The sequence below is a fragment of the Diospyros lotus genome, chromosome 15, assembly GCF_014633365.1.
Source record: "Diospyros lotus cultivar Yz01 chromosome 15, ASM1463336v1, whole genome shotgun sequence".
In the NCBI taxonomy this organism is placed as follows: Eukaryota; Viridiplantae; Streptophyta; class Magnoliopsida; order Ericales; family Ebenaceae; genus Diospyros; species Diospyros lotus.
The window spans coordinates 25432529-25447936 of NC_068352.1; the positions used below are offsets into that span (position 1 = coordinate 25432529).

Sequence of the window (15408 nt, forward strand, 5' to 3'; positions counted from 1 at the left end):
GATATTTGATGTTATGTGCAGATTTTGAGTATTCCCAATAGGACCCGGAGGCCCAGATCTCGATGTACCCCTACCCAATTGGGATGCCTTCCCAGAATTGCATTGTTTATGGTGTCAGTGGCAACAGGAGTTTGCTTCTGGATGGGGAGGCGAGCAAGACGAAGAGGAGTACCTAGTGGGTTATGTGTATCGGCTTGACGAGTTGTCTCAAGAGATGATCCACGAGATCTTTTTGGGGACTGTCAGAGAGACAAGTCATGTTCGCCCGCGAGCACATGAAGGACATGTGGAGGCGACTGACTAAAGTAGTGATGAATGATGGGAGCCTTACTAGGGATTGATACAGAGTGTGCCCAGGATTGGAACACTACCTGACACTCAGTCAGTCTGAGCCACTGTGAGGGTGTCGTCATAACCACCGGAGGGACTTGTTGGACTTAGCTTACTTGGCAGATGATTTGCCGGGCTAACTCTGAGGTGTTTTCTAAAGAGGTCTGGAGTTCCTTGGTCTCGCTAGGTGTTGTCGACGTCCTATTAAGGCTAGCGTCAATGTCATGAGAGATGAGGTCATGGTAAAATGTGAGATGGAGGTCCATGATTGGATTTTGCTAAGGGTGGTACGGGAAGGTCCCACATGGTGGAAAATGTGCTATAGGAGTCTGATGGTAAATGGTAGATCCGTAGGTACCGAGATGTGTATAGGGTGTACTGAGATGAGAAACTGAAGGTTGGGTAATGCGGTAGCTCGTGTGTAACAGTTAAATTGTCTGTACATATTTGGTCGAGAGACGTGTTATTTGATGAGGTATGGAGGTAAATTGAGGTTCTGAGGGGTTTGCATTTTCTTGGAGGTTTAGGGCATCGCCCTAAGTTTAATCGAATCTAGAAGGATAAATTGGAACATTAATACGAAGTCCCAAGAGAGATCTATGATGGGAATTTATTGAGGGATTATTATGGACTTATGAACTTGGAGTTTACAGTGGTTATGCTGTTTGGAGATTTAGCATCACGACCTGGCTATGGTGTGTAGGTGTTTAGTTTTCACAAGTGGAGCGGAGTACAGGTGACGTCGCGGTTGGCGTGACGAAGAGCTAAGGCTGTGAGGTTCTGTAACAAATAGGGTAAAGTAAAGGTGGTAACAGGTGTTTTAGGCTATCGTGGTGCATCCGTGATAATGTGAATTAGAAGTAAGGAAAACCCCTCTACGTTTGATGTTGTGGGAGATACCCAGGTGTATGGCCAAGGCCGAAATTGGATACAGGTCTAAGTAACTGTTGGGTTTTGCTGTAAGGGTAATGGTTGCTATGAGTACGCGCGGTACTAATCACGAACCACATGCCCTAGGGTCAATTATTGACCGAGTGAGAAAATGAGATTCCCCTGGGTGCTGGTCAAGTGGTACATCGGCAGAAACATGAGATGGCTTGTTATGCCAGTCAGAGGAACGCTTAACCCACATCTTTAGGTTGCTTTTCGTTTTTGAGGCGACTTATGAGATGTCGTGGGAATGGAATAGTTTCTGATACGGTGAGGTGTTTTTAGTCGTACAGGCTATAGAGTAAATAAGATCGGTTCTAAAGATCGAGTCCCAACTACCGTATAAGGTTTTGAGGAGGTCAGGGTTAATATTTAGTGATCGAGAAGAAGTATGGCCAATTAGCTATTTGGAGTTAAGATCGACGGCAGGTCAAGATTGAGGGTTGGTGGTCACCGAATAAGTCAAAATTGGTGTGTTAATTCCTTTAAGGATGGGAGATTTGGTGACATCTTAGATCTCGAGATGTATTGAGTGGAGAATGTCTATTCCTAGATAGTCCTGATTAAATGGCTACTCATGTTTATTAACAGGACCCCGAATGTACGCGGCAAATTGTGGGCGAAAGTACTACCTAGAAAATGTTGTGTACCTGATTGAGAATCAGTTGGAAAAGTCAAACTTAAGGATATTGCTGTTGAATCCTTGATTGAGTATGTGGTATCATTTCCATGTACCTATGTATCGCAAGTACGTGGCAGGTTTTAGTCACGTTACTGAGCATTAATTTCTCGTCATGTAAGAGAATGGCCCTACTCCTATCGTTATCAGTTGAGTTATGAGATGGTAATAGAGGAACCTTGATGATGTCTCTTAAGCTGGTTAAGGTATTAGTGGTCATGTCGTGGTTCACTTGAGGTGATGGATTAGGGAGATGTGCTAATGTATTAAGTCAAATCAGATGTGTAGTAGACTTGGACTTGTGAGAATTGGAAAATGATGATATGGAAGGTCTCGGAAGATGTGTTAGGTAATATCACGAGAGATGTGAGCGTATCTTGAGGATATGGATTGAGCGCGAATTTCGAGGACGAAATTCTATTAAGGAGGGGAGAATTGTAATATCCCAACATTAATAAAAGTGTAAATTAAGTTTAATTAAATAATTAATATGATATAATTTTGTGTGGTTGTGTGCAGGTGCGTGGAAGCTGTGGGATGGCCAGTGGCCATATTTTTCAAAGTGAGCAGATGAGAGACAGGGGGAGGGGCAGAGAGTGAGCAGAGAGTGAGATAGAGATCAGGCGAGGGGGATGAAGAGAATGAGATCGGGTGAGGGGGAGAGTTTAGCCGAGAGGGAGAGAGATAGAACGAGGGAGAGAGAGAAAGGCTCGGCAGCCATGGAAGCTGCCGAGTGAAGCTCGGCCATGGCAGCCGAGCAACCAACAGTGGCGGCGAAGGCGGAGCAGCGGCGGCAACGGGCTCGGTGGCGGCCGGGGAAGACGGCCACGATGGCCGGCGTCGGGCAGAGGTAGCCGCGGAGGCGGCTGGGCATGGCCGCGAGCTGGTGCGGCGCCATGGGGAAGAAGAATAAAGCAGCGGCCGCGGGAAGGGAAAGGAAGAAGAAGGAGAAGAAGAAGAAGGAAGGGAGAAGAAGAATGGAAGAAAAGGAAAATGAGGAAAAATAAAGGGATTTTGGGATTTTTCGACAAGGGAAGTGATCAGGTACGTGGGTAAAAATTAGTCGAAGCATGTCATATTTAAATTATAAATTTTACGTGATTAAAATTAATTAATTTAAGTCCCGATTGTGTTATTTGCTAGAAAATGATTTAATTTGCATCGGGAGCTCGAGTGAGGTCGAAATCAGCTGATTTCAGGCAAGTTCCTAATGCTTTCCTCGTATTCTTTAATTCCCGTGAGAAACCCTGTGATTTCTCGTATTTTATACCCTCCCTTCGTCTGTTTCGACTCGTTTATTAATTATGGAATTTGGAGTCGTTTGATTTAAATTTAATTTATTAAGCTGGCTTTATTAGCGTGATTTAATTTAAAATAAATATGAGACTCGTTGAGATATTAATTGTGGTGCGCTTACGTGGGATTTTAGACGGCTAAATTAATTATATTACACGGTAGATTTATTCAATTAAAGCTGCGATTTTATTTATTGCCAGCGAACGTTTTACTTCGCAGCGGGTGCGTAAGAAAAGCAAGGAACGGTCGTGTAAAGGCAAGCTCCTAACTCTCTCTTCGTGTTCTTCAATTCCCGTGAAAGACCCTGTGATTTCCTGTATTTTATCACCTCCCTTACTTTAATTCGGCTCCTAACCTTATTTGTTAAATTATTATTCATCTGTTTCAATTTAAATTAAATCCGAGACTTTTAGCATTTTATTTGTTGTGAGCCTATGGGGGTTTGTACCGCCCCCACTCCTTTTGGGAATGATGCCGGACCCAGCTTGGGAACTAGGTTCCTAGACGGGCGAGTTTATTTATGATTTTATCAGGATTATTTACAGTTTTTCTCAAATTTATTTATGGTTCGGTTAGAGCTATCGAGCAGTAGGGCAGGGGTCGATTGTTGGTGACGTTGGGGTAGTCTATTGTACGGCCCTGATGTGGACCGTCGGGTGGACACTCCTTGTCACTGACTGTTGACCGGTGCCGAGCACTGCTAACTAGCTCTGCCGGTTTGTGATTTACTGCATGATTAGATACCTTGTATTACTGTTCATGATTTGATATGCACATGGGTACGGGATGCATGTGGGATATTCATTTATTGAGTATGCTTGCACACGGACATTCTAGATTCGTTAGGTTGCATCCAGCGCGGCATATGCATGGCGTGTGGTTTACTATGTGGGCGGAGCATGGCCTGATGCCTGGATGTATGGGCGCCTTGTATCACGTTGATGCTCACTACGCCATTGCATTTCTATGTGCATTGCATGGATACTGGTAGTATTTAGTTCTCGGACGGGAGTACCGTTCCGAGGGAGCCTATGGCTCGGTTGTCGGGAGTACCGACGGATACAGGTGACGGGAGTACCGGCCTGGGACAGCGCGCGCAGGTTTGTGAAGATATTTGTTGCCTTTCAGGGCAGCGGCAGGTTGGTATGGGACTTGGGTGCCAAGTGTCTTATGTGGGCCCCAAGGACCGGTATGTGTTTTTATTATGCTTTACTATTGTATTGTAGCGTCTCATGCCTTGTGTGTACTTGGGGGTTTATTTTGGGAAGAGTTTTCTGGTTATGTTCAGCCTTCGGCCTTTCTTTCTTTATGCTTGCTGAGTCTCTCGACTCACCTTGCTTTCCATCATTCCAGGTAGTGGCGGCGTGGGCCATAGCAAGGGAGTCAGCTTTAACGACAGAGTCGGTGTGGTGTACAGGCAGTCTCGTCAATCCCTATCCACTCTGATGTCTAGGTAGAATTTACTCTATTATTTCGTACTGTGCCAGGTATTTTCTTGAGTCTTGTGGATGTCGGCACAGGAGTTTGTGTTTGTTTATTTATCTTGTGACCGCTGTGTTAGCGGGGTACCCATAGTGCATGCATGTCTTGAGCTTTGCTTCCGCTGTTCTTATTTTTTGTGTATGCATGCCGGGGTGGTCTTTGTCTGGTGTCTCATTCTTTTCTCCTCCCGTAGGCGCTCCCGTTCGGGTAGTCCGGGTGGCTGGGATATCCGGGCGGGGGTGCTTACAAAGATAGATTTATCTACAGCTATTCTAGTCCCAATCAGATTAGGATCAATCAACATAAACATCATTTATAAGAATCCTAATTTTGTTATTTTTTAAATCACTCCATATTTCACTATAAATAAGGAGGCATACATTCCTAAAAGGGGGGACGTCTTTGATAGTAATTTTAATATAATTTCTTTCATCATACTTAGTGTCTAATTTAAGCGTCGGAGTGTTTGTGTGGAGACCTCTTTGCGCTCTTTGACTATTTTCTTATTTTTTCAGGTTCGGGCGGCTTGAAGACGACGTTTCTATGCTACAAATTTATTGTTGTATCCATGCAACAACACTATTATTTTTTTAAAAAAATCAATTATTTCAGTTATAATTATGATAAAATTAGAAGTTTATTTTGAGTGACAATTATAACAGATTAATAATTAAGAACAAAATAATGACTTGATATGGTCTCTTCAATCATTACGATAACGGGAGGAAAATTATAAGTAATTTTGGGTATTGGATGGTTGAAACAATGGGGCCTTCAATGGCGAGACTACAAGACTCGCTCCCGAGAAATTTGACTTGTAGGTACACTTCCAAGGTCATATATAAAGGCTTTTTAAGCTTCTTCTTTTTTTTAAGTTCTTTCACTTAGAAGGTCTAATTACCAAATACCCTTGAAATCATATAGATACCTTTATTTTCCTGAGAATATATTCCGTGTCGGACCTGAATTTTTGGGGCCTTGAGGCGAGACGTGAAAATGGGCCCTAAATTGTATAATAAAATATAAAAATTAAATAAATATTTATACCATAAGAATAAATTTTTTTTTTTTTAAATTATCAATCAAAAATTACCATAAACAAAACGAAACGAACGAATGATACTACCATAAACGAAACGAAATGAAGAAGCAACTAACCGCTGAAAGTTGAAGCAGATCTGGAGTTAGAGTATCTGAGAAGCAGATCTAATCTGATGACTTAATCGACAATCAAGAGGTAGCGAACCACTGGCCACAACCCACAAAGGCGAGCGATGGAGGGCGATGGTGAGCCAGTGACCGAGCAGAGCAGCGAGAGGCGATGCTTGCTGGGCGAGCGCTCGAGCAGCGAGCCACCGGCTATGAGGGCGAGGTAAGCCGCTGAGGACGAGCCATCACCAATCGAGTAGCGAGAGGCAAGAAAGCGAGGGCGAGGGCGAAGCCGAGAAGGGCAAGGAGCAGCAAGAAGAGAGAGAGACAACGAGCTACCGGCGACGGAGCAGCAGCGAGAGGTGAGAGCGAGGGTGAGGGCGAGACGCGACGGAGCCAAAGAGATAGGGCTAGGGCAGCGAGCGAAAGAGAGAGAGGAAGAAAGGTCGCGAGAAGAGAGGCGAGGGCGAGGCGCGACGAAGCCAAAGAGGTAGGGTTAGGGCAACAAGCAAGAGAGAGAGAGAGAGAGAGAGAGAGAGAGAGAGAGAGAAGGGTCACGAGAAGAGGGTAAGTGGGCGGAAAAAACATGGGGCCCTGAGCTGTGAAATTTCCATGGGCCCCATGTTGTGAAATTTGCATGGGCCATTTTCAATTTATGGGCCCCTAAATTGTAAAATTTTCATGGGCTTTAAGACAGTTGCCTCATGGGCCTCATAAAAGGTCCGGCCATGAATATATTTAAGAAGCTATTTCACTAGATATTAGATCTAATATCATTTCAATGAGATTAAATATAATACTCTCACCAAATCTAAGTACAAGTGTGAAACAAAATGTACCCAATCAATATTCGATTCATTATCATTCCACTCACACACAAGTGTAAGCTTGCTCAATTGTTGGACAAAGACAGACACTCTCTCTCTCTCTCTCTCTCTCTCAGACAAAATTTCAAGGTCCAAAATGCATTTGATGCAAATTGAAGTTAAGGAACACGTTTGGTTTTGATGCAAATTACAAAATAAATGTGTAAACACATGCATTCCCACAAAATTAAGAATGTTTAGACCACACCGTATCGATCATGCATTACATGAGGGTAAGGCATAAGAATATCATTAATATACAATGGAAAATTATACAGATTTTACTACAGAAAATGTTGATCAAGCTTGTCATTTCCCAGTTCAAATGAGGCATTTTTTCCTGCTACAAGTCGCAAACTCCATTTTTTATTAGCTCGGATGCTGCGGGATGCTAAGCAATGGCTGGAGACAAACTGAAGTTCAGCTTGATGATATCTGAGAGAAGCTGTGTGAGAAGAAGCTTAAGCCCACCACGGAGCTTCACCGGTCCTGAAATCAGTTTCGACCCACGGGACGAACACCACCTTGCCATCGTCAACATCAGCGTGAACCAACGCCAACGACTGTTGCAGCAAGCAAACTCAAGATAATTATCATTGCCCGAGAAAATAAGAATGTAGATGGGCTGTAGTGTACTATTTTTCACCCCTACAACAAATCTAAAAATGAACTAGACAAGGCAATGGAACCATTCAAATTTATGTTTGTTCTCTTAAATTATCTTGGTAGTCAAATAATTAATGCAGAAATTCATGACTTCTGAGGAATGACTCTCTTAGACCATAGTTTTTAAATTATCCTACAAAAAAGGGAAAAAGAAATTTCCCTTGAAATATGGTACCCAATGACGTTTAGCCAGACTGGATCATTAATGCATGGAAGACTGATCAAAAATAGGTTTTCATCTCAGTTTGTTCATGCCAGTTCTAATGAGTTAATGCTATTCTCAGGTTGCTCATGTCAGTTCTAATGAGTTAATGCTACTGGATGTGTGTAACATCCTTTTCCATAATTTCTGCACCCCCCCACTGATTTTCCACAATTGTGGGGTTGATTTCTAAACAATTTCGGGTAATCAAACCAAGCGACCATTTAGAGTAACTTGACGATCTTGTTATTGCCTTTGTATGACATTCCATTTCTATCATAAAAGAGGATGTAAATGAACTAAACAAAACTGATATAAAGGATGGGATACTTATGTTTTGCGTACCAGAGGAGCGGGTCCTCTAACAACTTTTCCTTGATAGTTGTACTGGGATCCGTGGCAGGGGCAGATGAACTTCTTCTCAGCAGTATTCCATGGCACAACACAACCAAGGTGGGTGCAGACAGCATTGATACCGTAGGTTGCAAGAGTTCTGTCATTCTCCACAACAAGGTAGGTAGGATCACCCTGAAACCGATTGGATTGAAATAAAAAAAAAAAAAAAAATTAAGGTCTCTCGAGCCTTCTCAGACATAATCATTCATCTCATTTCTGATATAGCATATTAGATGAGTTTTATTTAGGTCTTTTTCATCTTTCTGACTTAAATGCTTCAACCAATTCATTCAACAACATTAGTTCAAGGAACACACTTTATAAATAGAAAATTTTGAATGGAATCCATGAATAATACATGTGATTGAATGGACGCTTTCACATTGGAGCAACGCGTGCATAACTTATTTGTGCTAATGCCACATCATTCTATTAGATTTTCCACACTTTTTGTGAAAAGTAGCATGTTCTATAGTTTAATTGGTTTAAGTTATCTTTCATCTCCTAGACCGGAAGACAGCGCAACTAAATGCTGCAAACGTCATCTAGTGACACCTTGTTTCTTTTCATCTGAGAACAGAAAAACAGGAAAGCATAAAACTTAATTGAGCTGGAGCCATTGGCCACCAAAATGTGAACTTAGCTGTCGATATTTCAATTTATAGCTTTCTATCTTACACACTCACAGAAATTAAATCATCTATAAAACATAAAATTAGCAGAATTCATTTGGCAGAGCAAGTTTTCTATGGGCTGTGTAAAATACTGATGATACCACATACCTTCAGTCCTTGTGAAAGGGTTCGGTCACCTGGTCCATGGTTCTTCAGCCATTCATCTGCCAATATATCATTTCCTAAGGCATCCTTGGCAACTAAACCACCGCCAGCACCTCCCGAACTGTTCTTAGTTTCAAATTAAGATGAAAAATTTGTGAAAAGATGAATGCAACAAAGCAAGCAATAAATTTGAGTGGAAACAAGAACGAGATGCAGGATGACTTCTAGATCTCAACTGCCAATGCATTCAGGACAATTTTGATAACCATCTACAGCATGTTTCAATGAATAAATTGGACACAAATGGGATGGTTATGGGAATAACTAATAAGGATGTCAAAAGATAAAAACGACAATGCAGAATAGAAATATTTTATATCAGTTAAAAGGATGAGGCAACAAAAAGAGCTGAACAAAAACCTAGTTTCTAAACATAAAAACCATCCAACTTATACCTCTGCTTTGTCATCAAATAAACAACCAAAACTTACAAAATCTGGAGTCGGAAGAGGAAAGGAATATTTAAAACAAGAATTTTTCTTTGTTGGGTTTACTGCTGGAATTAGTGAAGAAAAGAAATTGAATTTAATTTCATTTCAGGGGAACTTCTTAAATTGAACAGTATTCCGGTGAGAGACAGAATGCAAGGGACACATTTCTTCCCCTTTTCCTTTTACTTATCTTTGCCATTGCCAATTTTCTCAGAATTAAATTGAGACTAAAGAAAATCATACAAACACATAGAAGAAAGGGAGGCATTACCCCTTTTGAATTGCCAACAGTTATCTCCACAAGAACCATAAAACTTATTCATCTGCTAAATTTTCCGTTCCCCACCCTTCTTGTTAGCTAAAACTCTCAATTTAAGAGTTCATACATGCGATTAACTAAATTCCTCTCTCTCTCTCCGGGCGCGGGAACCCACATGAGCTTCCCAAAATCAAAGCAAATACCTATTCAAGGAAACTACACCATCAAGAAGTGGGGTGGTATTTTAAGTGTTATAAGAAACTCAAAACTATGAACCTCCCTATTGTTTTGAATTATAGGTCCAACATTTAAAACTATTCATGGAGAGAGTTGTACATGCAATAAAAGATAAACTAATAATATATTCACGAGTTAAACCCAAACTATCTTGAATACAGATAAGCTCTTATTCAAATCAATAACAACATATCAAGGATTTATCCCACTATATAAACTCAGCTACGTAAATTTTATCTTTTATCAATGGCCTTTTCTTCTCTAAGAACCATATAACTAATATCAAACCAAAATTTTATTGGTTCCCACTTTAATTCAAATTTAATCCGACTCAAATTTTAATAAAACGAGAGAGGAATGAAGAATTACCCAGGTGGGACGAAGAAGGCGGCATAGGGAACGAGCATGCCGGCAGAGGGAAGAGAAATGGCGCCGAGCAGAAGCAGGTTCAAGAGCTGACGCTTTTCCATGTCCGGGACCCGATCGGCCGGAATACTGGTGGCCATGCACCTCACTCTCATCCGCCTATCCTTGCCGGCCACGTGGACCCTAGGAAACAGAACCTGGGAAGCCGAGCACACGCCATTCTTGCTGGAGCACAGCTGAAATCCACAAAAACAACAACATAGTCGGGTTTGTTTGTGAATCCTGAAAAGAAGAGATGTACATATTTAGATGTTTAGATGTGGGGTTTTGTTGATCACCTGTGATGGGGTGATTGGGGAGAGAGTGGAGGAGGAAGCCATGGCGTGTGGATTTGGAGACGATAGTACTGAGTGGAGAATGATGAGAAGCGCAGCGCAACGCAACCCGAGTAGTTGTTGTTAGGAGAAGATAAGGCGCCGTGCGGCAGCCACATATTTGGATATCGTGATTTGTGACAGCCATGCGCCTCCCGGATGCAGGGCCGGCTTAAGGCATAGGCAATGAGGCCTATGCCTGGGCCCCTAAGGGGGGTAATTTTTTTTTTGGACCAAGTTTAACAATAAAAATATTTAAATATTTTAATGTTAAGAATAATTTTTATCTAAAAAGAGGTTCAACAAATTTCTAATAATTAATATTTTAGTATTAAAAAAAATTATTATTAAAAAAATTAAAGAACCTAATATTTTTAATTATACTTGATTGTATCATAGATACAAGTCATAAAAAATAAATATTTTTTATATTAAGATGTGTAGATATTTTAATAAGTCTGATTAAAATAGAAGAGTATTTTATAAATTTTTTAAAAATTAATAATATCTCTGATTAAGATATTTTTAATGTACTTACAAATAATATAAAAAATTTTAAACTTGATATAAATAATGTGAGATGGCAAGGATATGATAATGGATCTAATATGAAAGATAAATAACAAAATATGTAAAAAAGATTATTAGATATAAATTTAAGAGTATTTTATACACAATGAATTGTTACAATCTTAATTTAATTCTTTGTGATATGAAAATTCATGTATTAATGTTATAACATTTTTTGGAGTCACACAATGCATATACACATTATTTTCTTCTTCTAGAAAAAGATGAAAACTTTTACAATATCATATTTTAAATAAAAACACTACTTGTGGAACTAAATTTTTATAAAAAAAATGTAATTTTTTTTCCAAATACATGGATAACTTATAAAATATTATTAACCATTCATATTACTATAGTTTTGGCGAATAAAATTTTTCAAAATTAAACTTAATAAATTCTTACTTAAGTTTAACTATGTTACAAGAAAAATTAATTTGACTATGTCAATTAAAAAAAATTACTTCTTAAGTTATAATACAAAAATTTAATTAGTGATTTTATATCTTAAAAATAAAAAATAAATTTTTTATATTTTTTGTTATTTTTAAAGAGCTTCCAAATTTTAAACGGCGTAGGGCCCTTAACTCCCATGGGTCGGCCTTGCCCGAATGAGGCTGTGGCCGCTTTTGATGCCTTGCCTTGAGTGCATGTTTACTCGAGGCACTTGGTAAAATAAGCAAGATAAGGAGTATCAAAATTAGTTTAGAATATTTTTTGGACTAAAATATAGAATAGTCAAAATAAAGTTGAAAAGTATTTCAAGATTTGTATCAGTTTATTAATTTTTTTGGAATCAATTGATAATTATATATTTTTTATGTATTTGTTAATTGATATGATAAGTATTAAAATAAAAGTTTTTTATCAAAATATTTTTATTATCAAATTCACTCTAAATTGTTTGTTAACATCAACAACAAATTTATAATTAAAATACTATTTTATGATTAATATGAATTGTCAAAAAAATTAAAATTAAAATTAAAATAATTTTTTATTTTTAAATCCATGTTCAAAAATAAATTTAAAAAGGGTTGAAATGTAGAAATAATTATTGTTGGAATTACAATAATTTTACTTAGATAATTAAAAATGGCCAAAATATATTTTTATAATAGATAGTAAAATATAAAATAAAATAAAATAATTTAAAAATTGTGAAAGGAATTGTATTAGTTAATAATATATAGAGAGAGAGAGAGAGAGAGAAATTTAAATTTTAAAAATTGATGAAAGAAATAATGTCATTTAAATTTTAAAAATTGTCAAAACATATGAAAAATTGAAAATATATTAAATAATATTAATTATAAGACTTAAAAGAATAATTTCTTTTAATAAATTTAAAATTTTAAATATATTAAATGACACTAACTATACTACAAGAGGCATATAGGTAATTGAAGTTTATTTGCAAAATATTAGATAAATTTATTTGAGGGAGGAAGTCAGATAAATTTATTTTGAAAGAGAGAGATAAGAGGTCACATAAAATTTTTTTTGGAAATAATCAAATAAGTTTAACAAATATATTGAAAAGACCAAACGTTTAGAATATTTCATTTATTTGATATTTTCTCTCTCTTATCTTGGCTAACAAACACCCCATACCCAACAAATTACTTAACACTCATTTTCTTTCTTTAGTAAAATGATGTGTACCTTGCCCGCAGGGCATGACACAAGTGGTAAAACTCTCAAATTTCCTTGGGAGTGGCAGGGTTCGACTCTTAGTGAAGGCAAAATTACCCTATTTGATGAAGACTGATCTTGGGAGTATATAAACTTGCTACAGCATCCGATTTATCCGAAGGCTGAACCAGATGGAAGGTTGGTCTCATCCAAGACTAGGCGCTCGAATTTCGAAAACATCTGGGTCATAAAAAAAAAATGATGTGCACTTTCTATTCAATTAAGGTACTTTTTATTAAAATGGGTAAAATAAGATTATATTAAAATAAAATTATAATATTTTTTGAATTAATATATAGAATGATTAAGATAAAGTTGGTAAATATTTTAATTTTTTTATCAAACTATTTGTTAAATTTTTTGTAATATATTGAGAGATATATGAATCATTTTTTTTCTTATCAATAAGGTTCAAGATAAATTTATCTGGTGGGGGAGAGATAAATTTATTTAAATAATTTTTAATAAAAAGTCACATAACTTTTTTTTAAAGATTATGAGATAAATTTAACAAATATAATGAAAAATATTTTTATTTAAAATATTTTTTATATTTGACTTTTTTTATCTTATATCTTAATTAATAAATACAACCTAGAGCAAGAGTACAAATGTTGTTAATGTGGTTGAAAATGTGATAGAGATAAATAATATCACCCTCATCCAATAAAAATAAACTTTTTCATAGAATGATTACCCACTAAAAGATTCAGAAACAAAACCACTTAATCTGATTTAGATGTCTTTTGTTAATATATTAATTAATTTATGGTTTAATTTGTTAGGCCTTAGAATCTGTGGATATAAAGCCAGATTTATTTTTGTTATTCTTTCGTCTTTTTATTGGCTTAGAGGAGAGAGGAAAATTTAATATATAAATTCTTTAATATGTGGTCAGCTATTTACAACGAATTTATCTGTATAATAATTTTGTATTTTTTGTTCCATTTTCTTTTACATAAAAAAAAAAAATCATAGCTCTGGACATAGCATTAGCGCGAGATGTTCTGCAATAGCAATAATACTTACTAATATTTGAACTCATGCAGCCCGCGTTGCAAGTTTGTAACTCTGAAAGTTGATGCAGCCCATTTGCATGGGCCTAATAGAATGCATTGTGGTGGGCTAACGAGGCCCAACATCGTGGGCAGAAGCCCAATATGCTCTTAATTCTTAAACGAATTTCTATTCTGCGAAAATTCAATATGCGCCTCAAGTACACTCTTTTCTCGGAAACCACCAAGAGCCCATTTGAAACCACATCAAACTCAAGAACTGAAATTTCAATTTCCCGTTAGCAAAAAAGGAAATAAACTTCAATTTCAGAATTTAATGAAAATCTCGTCTTTAGAATAAGATGAATATGGTTGACATATGATATAATCTCTCTCTCTCTTTCTCTCTCTCTCTCGTAAAAGGTTATGAAGTAACTCAATGCATTAGGACGATAACAAAAGGTACCTCAATGCATTTTGGTCATTTCAATATATTGGTTAGGAATCATTCATCCTTGGTACTATAATAAGTCTTTTCTAGTTAATTAAATTCATGCGTCCTATGGTACCCAGTGATAATAATACATTTAAAAATGATGTTTACGCATTAAATTGTTAGAAAATATTAATTTCTTGTTCTTTCAGTACTTTTTCTCTACCAATGGTTTTCTCACCAAGAGTGGTATTTTTATTTTTATTTTTAATATTTTAATATTTAAATATCACTATTGAGTGTGCATGTTTATATCTCTATTTTGTGGCCATTCAAATAATAATGAAACTTTAACACAATTCAAATTTACACCAACTACAAAGTTACTACCTAGAGTGTTGCACCACATATTTCAGCACATATATAAATAGAAAATGATCTTTACAGTGTTCCATATATAGAAGAAATGTCAAAATGATAAAAAAAAAAAAAAGGTGATATTTTATGCTTATAAATTGTCATATATAAAAAATGAAAGAATTCATAAAAAAAAAAAAAAACAAAGAAAGAAAGAAAGGGAGAAAGAAGATCATGGTTGTGGACGGACATAAAGCTAGAGGACTTGGTGTGGATGGGGGCACTGGCAATGGCTTCCAAAGAACATAAATAGGGTATGGAAGCTTGTGATTTTGTCCTACTAATGGGAAATGGATGTAGTTTTTTTATTCTGCCCCAAAGTAATTAATTAATATAGTAGGCTAATTAAGGTCCACTCCCTTCTTTTGTAGGGTACCTTTGGATTTTGTATTGTAATGTGTAAATTGTAATGGGAGAGCAATGATGGTGTTGGGTTCATGGGTGGGTTGGCCTGCCACATGCACTCATCACGTGACTGCATGCGTGTCTCTACTCACTTCTTCTTCTTCTTCCTCCTCTTCTTCTTCCGTTCTCTCTTCTTCGCATTATTATCCCCTTCCAAAGCATGAAGCGTGCACTGTTCTACCCTCTGGAACAAGAGCTAAATGCATGCCACCCACTCAAATTTTTCTACTTTTCTGATTGTTTTACTTTTGTTTTGTAAAAGAGAGTGAAAGAGAGGGGAATGGGCAGGGTGGCCTTTAGTAGTAAATTACCACTATTACAGATCGAAATTTATATACCTAACTCAGTTGAGGATACAAGTAAATCTCTCTCTCTCTCTCTCTCTCTCTCT

At 37.2% G+C, this 15408-nt stretch overlaps 1 protein-coding gene across 1 annotated transcript; it reads right to left on the reverse strand.

Annotated features, from left to right (window-relative positions):
- Positions 1-6880: 6880 nt before the first annotated feature.
- LOC127792618 (cytochrome b6-f complex iron-sulfur subunit, chloroplastic) lies at positions 6881-10634 on the reverse strand. The gene is made up of 5 exons (XM_052323200.1): positions 10467-10634; positions 10132-10364; positions 8779-8896; positions 7946-8128; positions 6881-7295 (listed from the first exon to the last, which is right to left on the reverse strand). The coding sequence occupies exons 1-5, from the start codon at positions 10506-10508 to the stop codon at positions 7194-7196; spliced, it is 678 nt and encodes a 225-aa protein (XP_052179160.1). The 5' UTR covers positions 10509-10634; the 3' UTR covers positions 6881-7193.
- Positions 10635-15408: the final 4774 nt, after the last annotated feature.